Genomic DNA, 13,301 nt, shown 5'->3' on the forward strand with positions numbered 1-13,301 from the left:
AAAAGACTTCAAGCACAGAAGTAGCTTTTAAGGTAGACTTCAAGTATCAGTAGATCAACTGAGCTCAGTGAAACTACGGATGTGTTTAATTTTTTTGATAGATCAGAGTTTTGAAGATACTGTAACAAACAGCTCCCATAAGCACTCCACACCTTGTCCACGGTGAAAGAGCAGAGCTCCCATTTCTGTCAATACAGCACCTTCCATGAATAATTCAGTCATTTGCAATCTGTACGGCATCAAATAATTACAGAGAACTTAAGCTTTTCAGAAAAGGGAGGCTTTGTAATACAGAAACCACTTTTTCAACTGGAATTAAATGGGAAAGTTGGAATTGCAAAATGAAAATGTTGGGCTAGGTTTTCGCCCTCCTTGTTCCAATTACTCTGCATGTCTCCGGCCCTAACTAGCTAGCTGAAAATTTCCCTATATAGGCAAGATCGGAGCTTAGGCAGTTCCTTCATCAGCTCCTGCCTCCTGTCAGCGTGTGGGGCACGTCAGAGGCAGGAAGGACATGGCTGGGTGATCCGGAGATCTGTCCTGTCATTTCTCAAGTCTCGTGAAGACCCCAGGCAACCAAAGGTAGAAAGATCAGCACAGAGAGCTTCTCCAAAGTATTCAACATTTATGGGGGGGGGGGGGGGGAGTCATTGGACATCTTCATCGCCTCCTTCCTGCGCTGCACGAGACGAGGCCAGAGAGTGTGGGCGCGGTGCAGAAATGCAATGCAGAAACAGTGGAAGCCCAGGAATGCTACAAGCCTCTGCCTACACTGCAAAGGTCACCTGCTCTCCTGTCTTACCAGCCTTCCTCCTAAATCTGGGGTGCCCTTCTCTCCTTTTCAGGCACGTTAGAGCCTGAGAATATTATATAGAGAATATCCTGCACAGTGCAGTTTAAGTAAAAGGTTTTTTTAAAACAAATACCTTGAAATCTGAGACAAACTCTAACACTGGTCCCAATCCAGGAGACACCCGCTCTCTCCCCAAAGTTTCTCTCCCCTTTTCCTCCTCCCGCTACGGCCTCCTTTCCCAATATTTGTGGAGTTATTGGATTGTGAGTTATGGAGTTTGATTGAAAGAAAAAAAACAACAATCAAACCCGCTGGCAGGTCATCGGCTACAGCTAGATTAGGTCAACAAACTATAAATCGAGTATGATATTTATGCTAACATACACGCAGGTAATTCAGTGCTGTGCCATTCCTGCCTTGTTAGGGCACCTTGGCCTGATTGAAGCGGACAGAAGTTTTGCCGTTGCTTTCTCTAGGGCCAGGATTTCACCCATACAGAAATCCAGCCTATAAAAACGTAAATCAGCTGCATGTCAAGAACAGAGCAGTTCTTACTATCGCTGCAACTTTAAACAAAACACTTATTTTTAATATGGCTTGAATTGGAGCCAGGGAGTAATACAGCTAAATCTGTGCGCCATGTTTTTCCAGTTACTTATTCTCAAGTAATATGTATCCAATTGAGCAACAATAACAAAAAAGAACCACACATGTACTCTTACAAAACATATTTAAAGCATTTAGTAATTTCCAATAAACAAATAGGACGCGACAGATGGATTTGAGAAAGTTGGGTTCACAAGCTTTGCTCATGTAGGGACAAAAATCAGGTTGCCTTAGGAAAAGGTTTGTGAATCAAGGCATCTTGATGGAAACTCTCTCTTTCTCTGGGCTTACAAGTTTATATCTAAAAGTTAGGATAACTAGTTCTATCTCTGTTTGTACCCTTACCTCACCATACAGAGAACAGCAAAAGAAAATAGGAAGCAATAAATGATACAAGAAATCCATCTGGAGTGAAGACTATTGTTTCAAACTTCGCACACTCAACCTGATCACCGTCTTACTGAGAAGGTTGTGCTCAGCAGAAGTTTCCTGAACAGAGTCTATGACCTAATGACACAATATAGAGACTGTTAACAACAGACGCTGAAATTCAAGCTGATGAGATTAAAAAAAAAAAAAAAAGCTTTAAAGACAAATTGTTTCCTAATAGTTTATTGAAAGATTCCTTACTTTTTGTTTGACTGATTGACAATGTCATTTCTTGTTATTTTACAGTAAGGACATAAAGTCTCTGAAGGACACCAAATGGGGAGCACAGAGGTAGAAGGGATCAGCTGAGCCTTCAGTTTTATGGTTGGTTTTACCAGACTTTAGGCTATGATCCAGCACCCATTGATCTCAGCGAACTTTGGATTAGGCCCTTAGTCATAGTCATGCTCTTTGACTGAAATACAGCAGTAAATATCATCTGGGTAAAAACCTTTCCAATCCATGCACTATGGTGAAAATGCTTGGAAGCTTTAAAATGTACTGAAGAAACCCCTGATGCTACTGAAGATGCCTTTTGCCACTGATTTCAGCAGGACAAGGAATGTCCTCCTCAAATTTCCTTCCTCTAACATGCCACCAAAATCAAGCTGATAGAAACCAAATAACCAGAACTCTGTTTTACAATAAACAGAAAGAACCTCTTCAGACCACAGACGCGGCCTTAGTATACGCATATACACTTTCCCTTCCTTTTCCTACCCGTGCTGTGCCCTGTAGGATGCCTCTAATCCGCCGCGAGGCTGTGAGTGACAAGAAGTTAGGAGGAAGCAAGAATGGAAGTTCACTGAAACTTCTGTCCGGCAACCTGGGAAATGGCAGAGCTAATACTGGACCTTTGAAAACAAGTGACCATAGGAAATCGAGGTTGGCAGGGATTTAACCCTTCAGGACTCATTTGGTAACTTTTAAAGCAAATGCCTGAGCTTCCTAACCATGTTTGACATCTAATTAGTTGAGAAAAACAAGAAGTTAAAATACATCCTTGCTATTCTTTTGAAATAAGGCACTGACAATTAGCTCCAAGGTATTTGTTTAGGCAAAAAAACAAGCCTGCATGTTAAAACAAAGCACAATGATAGTCACTGAAAAGAGAAGTCACTTGGGTCACTCTTTTTACCCTGCATATTCTTTTCAATATCATAAGTTTATTTTACTAGACCACAGCTCGTCATGGAGAGGCAGAATGGATAAGTAACTGGATAGGTTCTTTCCCTAATTGCAAGTAGTTTGAATAGAGATGAATCACATACCAATATATAGAGCAGTAATATATCCTGAGAGATACACATTAATATGTAAGGCATTCAATCAGTGTCTAAAAGATATATTTTCAATAGCTGCAGCTCTTAAGGCAATTTGTACACCAAGTGTTAACATTTAACTGTCTATAGTGTACTATAGTGGAAAGAAAATTTGTCTTGAAAAGCACCAGCTGATAAGGCTTAGTTTTCCCTGCCTAATAATGATATCCCTGTACTTAGGGATCAATGCAGCAGGACATTCAACACGTTCCTCTTGACCTGGCCAAGCATTTACACTGGTACTTAACTTTAAGCATATGAGTCGTCTGATTTGAATTGTAGGGTTACACATGTTTTAAGTCAAAAATGTGATTAAGTACATATACGAATCAAAGGCAAGAGTGTGAATTCCTGAGTCTTCAGACCTTACTTTAGCTTGTTTCCAATTAAGTATGCATTTAATTTCTTTCCTAGATTGGAAAAAGGGTTGCTCAATGTTTGTATCATTTTCTTTTTACAATGATTCCGCCAATTATAAAAAACAGTTTCAATGTTCCTTTCAGTTTCCTGTTTTACTCATATAGGACTATATATTAAAATCTGATGTCTCATGTATTTAAAAAATGAAAATTAGATCCTTTCTCCCAGCAAGAGCAAAACTGGAAAACAACCAATCAGCAGAATAACAAAATGCTGCTGAACTGTATATGGATACAGTACCAGTGGGAGAAAACTCTGAGCCAGATCTGGCCATCCTCTCTGAAACAAGTTTCTGTGAAATTAGTCAGTGAGAGCAGGGGTAGCAGACTTGGGCCACCAATAAACTTTAAAAGGGTGAAAAATAATAAACAATAATTAATTAGCCATTAAAGCCCTTTACAGGATATTTTTACAGGATTTATATTTCTATATATTAATCTGAGTTTCAGTATGATCGTGAAAGTTTGGAAGCAATTAAGAGGGTTTTAATGAGCTTTTAATGTGACATCTACTCATGGCTTTCTTCAGATTCCATTATTCAAAATAATAAATTCTATGTTAAATATAAATGATTTTTCTTATGAAAACCAAATGAACACATTCTGAACCCCTTAAACTGTTCTTTTCACATACATATATATATAATCTTTTCAAGTTTAAACACATACAAATATGCATATATGTGTTCTTTAATGAAACTGCATATACATTTATCTCCTATGATGCATCCAAGTTCTGCAGGTGCTTAATTTTCTGATCTAAAGTATGAAAATGATGTCTGCCTTGTAGCAGAGAGGATTTTACCCTCTCCCATATGCAGCACAAAAAGGACAGATGAAAAAAATTAGAAAACATATTTCTACTAGCAAGAGGTGTATTGACACTACACTGTAAACTGAGATTGACATCTATGACCAGACATGCACACACATGTGCACTTCTTTCCACTGCAGAAGCAGTGTATTACTTTTCCTCCCTCCCCTCAGAACTGTAACTGCTTCTCCTTTGCTCAACCTTCAATAATCTGACAATTATGAAAAGTCAGCTCTTCAGAGAGAAATATAGATATACATCTCCTTTTTAGTGATAATACTGCACAACTCTTACAGTTTAAACTTCTACCCCAGTTGCATATTCTCCAGATTTTGTGAATTCTTCCAAAAATGTATTTACAGAGGAGCTATACTGATAAAGAAAAGAGTCTTTCTACTTCAGAGTCCTCCTTTAATACAAGCATTATGATACGTAAGTTAATTACTGACATTGCAATGTGAGTGGCATTCCACAGTTTCCAGCGTAAATGTAATCTCACAGCTCCCTCTCCTCAGTTACACCTTCCCTGTGATCACTAATGAAATACATCAGACTATACCGAAAACGATTTCAGTTCAAACAAATTGCACTGCATTAAACATCCATAGGCAGCATTTTCTAGTGCATAACAGTCCTTTCCTCGTTTTCTGGACTGATCTGTTCCTTTCAGTTTATAGTTTCTTGGCAAACCCACCATCTACTGCTTATGTTAGGCATCTGATTGTCAGATTTGCACAAACTGAATATTCATGACTCGAAAATTAACCACTTCGTGCCTAAAAAAAGGAAAATATAAATCTTCATCTATTGCAGGCTGTTCGAAAGAGCCCTGGTATTGTGGCTGTACTAGTGCCCAGAAGCGGCGAGCTGAGCCGGGTGGCCAAAGCCGTCTCATCGCTTTCAGGACGAGTAAGAGTCCGGTGCAATAGCCCGAGACTGCGAGCGTTCTTCCAGGGATCCGCACGATCCCGAGTCCCTGTGCGCAAAGGCAACTAACTCTTCTTTGTCTGTGTTCAAACTGCGTGGTGCCGACGAGAGCACAGAGTGGCTTTTGAAGTATTTCTCAGAAATTGCTCTTAACGCTGATTTCCATTTTGAAAGATAAGGAAAACCGCCGGGGAGAAGGGGGGGGGGGAGAGAGATTTGGGGAGGGGGGGTAAAAAACGAGAATAAGAGAGAACAACAGACTTACCTTTATAGGATAATTTGAGCCTTGGCACGTTATTCTTCCCATGCTGGCAGTTCACTCGTCCTGCTAGGAATACTCCCAAGGAAAGCAAGGCAATCCCAGCGAGGCAGCCCATGCTGCAGCAGCCGCGGCGGGGTCGGCGCCAGCCGGAGCCGCGGCGCTCCGCGTCCTGCCGGGCGCCGCCGGGGAACTTCAGGCAACCTGGGGGAGCGGAGGTAACAGGTGATGGGGGTGGGCGCCGCTCCGCGCCCCGCCGCTCCGCGCCCCGCCGCGCCCCGCCGGCAGCCGCGTCCCCCCGCGGAGCCGCCGCCGCCGCCGCCGCCGCCGCCGGGGCAACTTCAAGCCCCTCTCACGCACACGCCGCGGGCCGGAAAAGGAGCAGCCCCCGGGCGCCGGCGGCGGGGGGGCGGCATGGTGCGGGCGGCGGCGCGGGCCGGGCCGGGCCGGGGCCGGGCCGGGCCGGGGCTGGCGGGCGCCCCGCTCCCCGCGCGGCGGGCGGGTCCCGGCGGCAGGGGCGGCGCGGCGGCCCCGCGCTGCCCGCGCTGCCCGCGCTGCCCGCGCACATGGGCCGGGGCGCGGGGGGCAGCGGCCGCAGTGGGCGCGCGGGGAAGCGCGACCCCCCCCCCCCCACGCCGGCCCCTTCCCCCTGCTGTCACGCAACGCATGCAGAGGAAAAACAACCCCCCACCCCAAAAAAAAAAACAAAAAACAAAAAACACCCATCGCGGCAGAGATTAGAGGGAACAGAAACCTCCACCGAGCTTGGGAAAAGCGCGGAGCTGTAAATTTACCTCCAAAGGCACAAGCTAGCTGATTTCACCTTACAGTATTTTTCTTTTTTAATTTCATCTTACAGTTCGCGTTAAAAGATGCACGTCCCCCCTTTAAAAACAACAACAGCACAGCACGAGCCGCAACGTTGCTACCCACATGAATTACATCTCCTGCCCATAACGTAATCCTGTCCGGATGGCTCCCGGTTAAAAACAAGTAACAAAGTCTTCCATCAGCATAACTTTGCCACTGAAGCTTTTAAAGCCTTGTTAGGGAAGGTTGCTCTAACCCTCCGCCCTCCCCACCTCCTGCACTACCCCAATTCAACGCAAGAAATTCCTAGTAAAGCCCACTTCGGCAATCAGTTCAAGACATATATAGGTCTAGAGGGGCTTATAAATTATACTGGAGGATTCTCCGAAGCATTCTTGTAAGTCAAAAACGTTCCAAACCTTCCAATTTCCGGGACTCTGTGATTATAACAATTTTGTAGTTTTATACAATGCAACAACCTAATGATCTTTGTTTGTTTGTTTAAACAAAAGGATGCAGAAAGTCCCCAGAGGTCTTCTAAATGCTAAGGAGCTGTAAGTACAAACATATAAGCAAACTTAGCTCTTCCCTCCCACACATCTGAATACCCTCCTTCTAGTAAGTGACAGCTTATTAAATTTTCCATGTTGTGCAGAATATTCAGCATAATACGCGATCTGGAATGTAATATGTATTCCACTGACAGGTAACATGCACTACATCCCTGTGCAATACTGACAGACACCCTGGAAGTCAACCTTTGCAAAACTGTCATCATCAGAGAAGTGCAGTGACTCCTCTTTATTTTGTTCCCTACTTTTCCAGAAGAAGGAGTCTGTGAGTGCTTTATAGAAATGGAATCTAGAGTATTTGAGTGAGATCTTTCCATTCTACTATTATTTACCTGGAGTTAAAGATCAGTTACATAGTCCTGCCAAAGGTGATTGCACTACACTTTGAATTTTAGAGAGTACAGCATCTCTTTTCGGTGTTTGAACCTTGACACTAAACTAGTGTCTAGGAAATATCCTTAACTTTGAAACTGAAGTTCATAGTTGAAAATGTGGGTGTCAGTGTGGTTCTAATTAAAATGTAAAAAACTCGTGCAGAGTAAGACTTGGTACAGTGGTAAAGCAAGCGCTCAGAATTCTGTCATTGCTGCTTCCATTGCCTAATATCCACACACCAGGGGAAAAGAAAGGGCTTTTCCTTGCTCCTCTTTAGCAAATTCTTTTGCTTCCTGAGCTTAATTCATTAATCCTGTGGCATTGTATCTGCCAGATTCAGCAACTCTATTGATCAGCTGCATTGTTAAGAAAACAAAATCCAAAAAAATAATGTTGATCTTGGTCATTCCCACACTTGTTATCCCGAGCATTTTCATGCTCCAGGCAGTGGATTAGAGCTCCAAAATGACAAGAGATGCCTGTCTGTTTTCCATGGATTACTTGCAACAGACATTCACTCTGCAAAGGAATTCATGTCACTTTGAGATTATTTGGAGACTCGGCCTAATGAATTATCCTTTTGTATAGAGCAAACAATTAGAAGCAGAACACAAAAGATGCACCATATTCAGGACCTTATAAAACACATAATTTTGCAATGAGGTTGTTACACTCAATTTCCTTCTAGTTGCATAAAGAAGGTACAGCTACTTTTTTTTTTCTTTTTCTGTTTCTTTTTTTTTTTTTTTCCGCATAAGGAAAAGAGGGTAAGAAGCTAAAATTGCATCTTTCTAATGCAGAATGAATGTGTAACACTCTAGGCTATTTTCCAGCAACCAAATAAATAAATCATGGCTCCCAGCCAATATATATTTTGCCCAGAAAGCATATGGATTACGTACAATAAGTACTAGCGTAGATAAGATTGCATTTGGGGAGATAAAGTGCAGAAGCATTTTTAGGTGAGAGGAGCGAGAGGCTCGCTTCGCACCCCTCCTGCGGGAGGCCGCGGGCCCTTTGCCGTCATCGGGGGGATTGCCCAGCGCAGAGGCACGGTGGTGGGTGACGAGTGGCCCCGCGGTCCTCTCCCTGCTACTGAGCGCAGGAGCGCTGATAGCGGCCGCTGCTCCCCGCTCAGGAGAGGGGCAACGGCAGGGCTTCGGCGGCGCGCGAAGAGGTTCCCTATCTCAGAGGCGCCCGTGGCCGTACGCGGCCTCTGCCCGCGGCCCGGCTCGGAAGGAGAGGTTTGGCCACCTCGCGGAAACGCCAGCCCCGGGGCTTCAGGGCGGGCAACACGCCTTGCAAACGACGGTCCCTTCACCTTTTCCTTCGGTCTTTGGAAAGCGGTCTGGCTGCAGTGCTTAGAGAGAGGGAAAAAGTAAAATCCCAGCTTTCATCAGTCCTTCACATAAAATCCTTCTCGCCCAAAGAGAAGACAACTACCGTTATTAGCTTAATTAATTATTCCGTTATTACTCAGTGAGTTCAAAACAAGCAGCATTTCTTTCGCATCTTGTTTCCCGTATTCGCTGCAGGTTTTATTTTTAGTTTCCGTAATGGCAATTACATGAGAGTCTATATGGTGTTATACCTCTCAAAATCCAGATATGCACTTGTGGGCTCTGTTTAACAGCTCTGATCTCATACTGAGTGGCATTATGATTCAGATTTTTTTTTTAATATTGCCTTTCAATGTGGGCAGCAACTTCCCATTGATAGATCCTACAAAATTTCATACTTGGATGTGCCTGGGCTTTCACTGTGGACTATCCATTCAGAATTACTCTTTCAATCTGGCATCATTTGGGGCTTTTCATTAGTCGGAAATAGTACTACCTGACTCACAATTACTTCAAATCTTCTTGCTGCTGCTGTGATTTTTATACTTAGAAGCTCTTGAAAGCCTAACTGCTCTAAGAAAGTCTTTAGTGTGATTTAAAAACATACTTTTGTGTTTCCAGAATCATTTCCTGTGTTTTAGATGAGTCATTGCTTGTTTATATTGATGCAATCAGGTGCTTCTCAGAACTGCGCAGGAATTACCAGAATCCCTTTTTGATAGGCAATACTAATCCAGTAACATTTAAGCAAAAGATTTCTTAGTTCAGTGTGGAATTTCTGGATAAAATCAGAGGAAAAAAACCCTCTGAGACTGTACCTGATTATTAAATACCTCCCTGAAGAACACAGTCCTGTAGGAAACATGAAATCCTAACTCAGATAACGCTTCCTGCTATTTTCTCCTGTAGCAGGTGAGCTGCTTCACAAGCAGGATATATACAGTTCTGGAGAGGTCTCTTTGAATTTGCTCCAGTTGTATACATAACGATATTTTTGCTACACTTTGTAATAACTGAACAATTATCGGACCAAAAGCAGGATCAGTCTGTAGTCCAGTTATAAATGCATTTGTCGTATGATGTGTGAGTGCCTCAGCATGCAGCTTCACGATACATTGGCTTCAGAAGCAAAATCCCATTTAAGAAGATCCAGACCTCAGCTGCCATTTCTTGCTTCTATGTCACAGACTGCCATTCTTTTATTTGGGATGACACTTTGGATACAAACTTTGTGGGGACTTACTAAAAACATAAAAAAAATGTTTAAAAATAATGCTTGTGAAGGTAGGAAAGAGGTTGTTTTTCCCAGACCCAGTGTAGGAACCAGCTTATGGAGCAGAAAGTGCTGTGAACTGGCATTGGGGAAAAGAAGAGTAACTCGCAGTGCGGAGGGGATCAGGAATTTCCTAAGTTGGCCTCACTTCTGAGCGCAACATGTCATGAAACTCTACCTTTAAGTCCAAGTCCTTTGTCTATACCAGACAGGAATTTAAACCGGGAATCTATTTGACATAGTGCTCAATGCTGACATGATTGCTCTTCTCTCTTTCTTATGGAAGAAAAGGAAAGAAAGAAAGAAAGAAAGAAAAAAACTGAAAGGCCTATATGGTGAAGAAAAGTGCTCTGATATCCAGACCTGCTGAACTGGATATCAGATTTTTTTTATTTTTTTTTTTTTACAGCGTTGATCATTATCACAGTAGCTCAAGAGACTATAAATAGCTGCTTCCACCTGGATCTTAAGGGATTTGCAATTCTGTGTAGTGACACTTTTTACGTTCTGAAGTAATCACAGAGCAAAGTTACTTAAAAATGCATCAGCAAAAAGGGAGTCGAAGGGGTAGAGTTTAACATTTTATCAAGCTGGATTTGCCAAAAGCACTGGCTTGCATCCAGAGCTGGAAATATTCTTGCTGTTGGAAGTCTAGACATGTCTTTCTCCAGTGCTCCCTCGGGCTACGTTGCATTTGGTAGCCTTATCTGAATCTCCTGGATCTACACAAATCCGTAACATTTTGTATTGTTACATGTGATCAGGTTGTTAACCAAGCCAGCTAGTACCTGCAGTCTCTCAATAACACCGCATCTTACCATCTTGTCACAACCAACTTTTCCTTCATTTCTCAGGGCTAATGAGACTGTACGATATGTGATGTTTGTACTTTTGGCAGCGTAATGGAATCTGTATCAGGATGATGTGTTTTATTCACAATGCTTTCAGGTCTATTAAACACCTCATCAAATTCTTCAAAAATATCCTTTGCATCCTGTTCTGTAGACAGGTTATGTGCCTGTCTGAACAGCCGCATTTGCAGATTGCTCTTCAAACCTAAATAAACCTGTTCTGTTCCCTTGGACTCTACTGCCTGATGCCCATCCTCATACAGACATGGTCTGGCAGCTATGATACCCAGAGCCACTGGTAAGAAATTTTCTTCAGTAGCTCAGTGCCAAGCATGTGACATTAATAAGAATTACAGAAAGCTTATTTTCCCCATTTCATGGTAGGGGTCAATAGCTTCTGTTTCCAATGGATTAGCTCTGGGGTACTCATCCAAACTGAGCAAAAGTTCCAACTCTGTTAACTTTTGAGTACCGCTACTTCCATCCCTCCAATTGCTTATGTTTATTGGCTGTTGGGCCTTCGCTGAGGAAACACTGGCAAGGACATATGGTTTTTTTTACAAGTGATGAGGGAAATGCAAGGAAAGATTTGACTCTCTAATTCTTTAGAGAAAGCCAATGTAAGAAAAATTCTTACAAAGGGGAAAATAAAGCAACAGCTACAACCATGCAGCTTTTGGCTCCTTAAATCCTACCCCAGTTTTGACATGTTGAACTATGCTGAGGGAATTCTAATCAAGTAGGAAGGTCTATAATCCCAAACAATAGGCTAGAGAATGACTTGCTCTTCTAACCCAACAAATTTAGTGGTTGGTGGATCTCTGAGAAGATAAATAATCAGCCAATCCTGTCCTTTTCCCCACCGCTGGCTGATGAGCCTACTTGCAAGGTGTATTACAAACAAATGTCTTACAGATTCAGTTATTTTGGTATTCACATCCAGTTTAGATTTTTATTACCCACATTTTTGGAGGATTAGAACAACTGACAGTACATAAAATATTTTCCCACACAAAGCCCAAGGGACTGCTACAACCAAGAAAAATAAGGGCCTGCTTTTACGCCCTTAGAAAGCTATAGATAGATATCAAAATACAATTTTCAGAATTTTCTGTTTTGCCTTTGAAAATCCCCTTATGTTCTGATTTGCATCTTTAGATCCCTGTCTGCCTTTCAAGGTCTGATCCTAAGGGATTTGCTCAGGGCCACACACTAAGACCTCAAGACGACAAGAAACCGATGCTGCATTTCTCCCGTGCTATGCCAGCATCTGCATCCTTACCTCTTCATTTGTCATAGTACGCACGTCGTTCCTGTCAGCCCTAAAAGTCCCTCCTTATCACTCCGTATACAGAAAATCGCCAGTTCTATTGTATCTGGGATCCATCATGGCCAACCTTTTGGCCCTCTGCAATTTTGCTTAGTAACCTTTACTGCCAACTGTCAAAGCCTTGAAAGACGCAATACTATCTTGTGTGCCACCCATTCATCACAAGCTTTTAAACAGTCCAGGTAAATTCCCACAGAGTCATAGGCACAAACCACAAACTAAAAGCATATGCAGCATCTGCTATGATCGTTGTTCTCTTCTGGATCTTTATTTCCTTCTCTCCTTTTTTTCCTTATTTTTTTCTTTTTTTCTTTCTCCTTGTGCTGAATGGTTCATTAGTATTTGACAAAGACATAAGAGCAACAAAACTATAACCATGGGCTGTCATCCTCATACATCCGCCCTAGTTAACTTTCTAGACTGAAAAAACCTCTTTTCAGTGAGGATTTTTTTTTTTCACAGAGATAGTTAGAAGCCTGGTTTTGTTGAACAGAGCGTGTGGGTGCAAATAGTCTTTGGAAGATCAAACAATATCACACTAAATGTGGAGCTAAGTAGTCAGTGCTTGGCTTCTGAAGCCCAGACTGATAGCTGTGTCATCCCTGCTCAGATAGTCTGTGGAAACTGGGAATGGTAGGCAAGTTGTGATAGTTTGGGGAAACTTGGTTGAACTTTCAATAATTTGACCTCTGTGAATGCTTTTAGTGTCAGCAATACGTGAAAGTGTGTGTTAGAAAAGGAGCAGAGGATTCAAAGAAAAACAAGCTCTAAAAAAGCATTCACTAACTCTCTCTTTCCCTCTCTGTCCCCAATGAATAGGGATTTCAGAAGGGGAGGAGAACTTGTACGCCTCCTCCAGACTGAATTTGTAACCATTTCAGAAAAGCTTTCCATTACATTATTTTCCTATTTTTTTCTGTGACATCATAGTTCCTGATATTTTAGGCAGGTGAATATCGACATGGGAAAGAAAGATTCTTTCTGTCTCCTGAAAAGTGTTGAAATCCAAAACAAAGTCAGGATGGAGCTGGACCAGTCAGTCCCATAAATCTTGTCCGTGGAAATTCAAATGTAGGTTAGACCCATACATACACATATACTGTTAGAGCAATGCTCTAGGAAAATAACTAAAAATCCAGCTCTATTTCTCAGGCGTTCTAAGAATACTTCAGATATGCCAT

The 13,301-nt window shown here is 42.4% G+C and overlaps 1 protein-coding gene across 2 annotated transcripts in view; it reads right to left on the reverse strand.

The window, feature by feature from the left end:
• SEMA3A (semaphorin 3A) overlaps positions 1-5,749 on the reverse strand; it is a 176,099-nt gene extending 170,350 nt beyond the window's left edge. Inside the window, exon 1 of one of the 2 annotated variants that reach the window (XM_067316877.1) lies at positions 5,576-5,749. In XM_067316877.1, the coding sequence (XP_067172978.1) occupies positions 5,576-5,687 (112 nt within the window). In that variant the 5' untranslated portion in view covers positions 5,688-5,749. The remainder of the gene's footprint in view (positions 1-5,575) is intronic. The other variant, XM_067316878.1, reaches the window with a different exon arrangement.
• Positions 5,750-13,301: the final 7,552 nt, after the last annotated feature.

Source organism: Apteryx mantelli, chromosome 1 (genome assembly GCF_036417845.1).
Source record: "Apteryx mantelli isolate bAptMan1 chromosome 1, bAptMan1.hap1, whole genome shotgun sequence".
In the NCBI taxonomy this organism is placed as follows: domain Eukaryota; kingdom Metazoa; phylum Chordata; class Aves; order Apterygiformes; family Apterygidae; genus Apteryx; species Apteryx mantelli.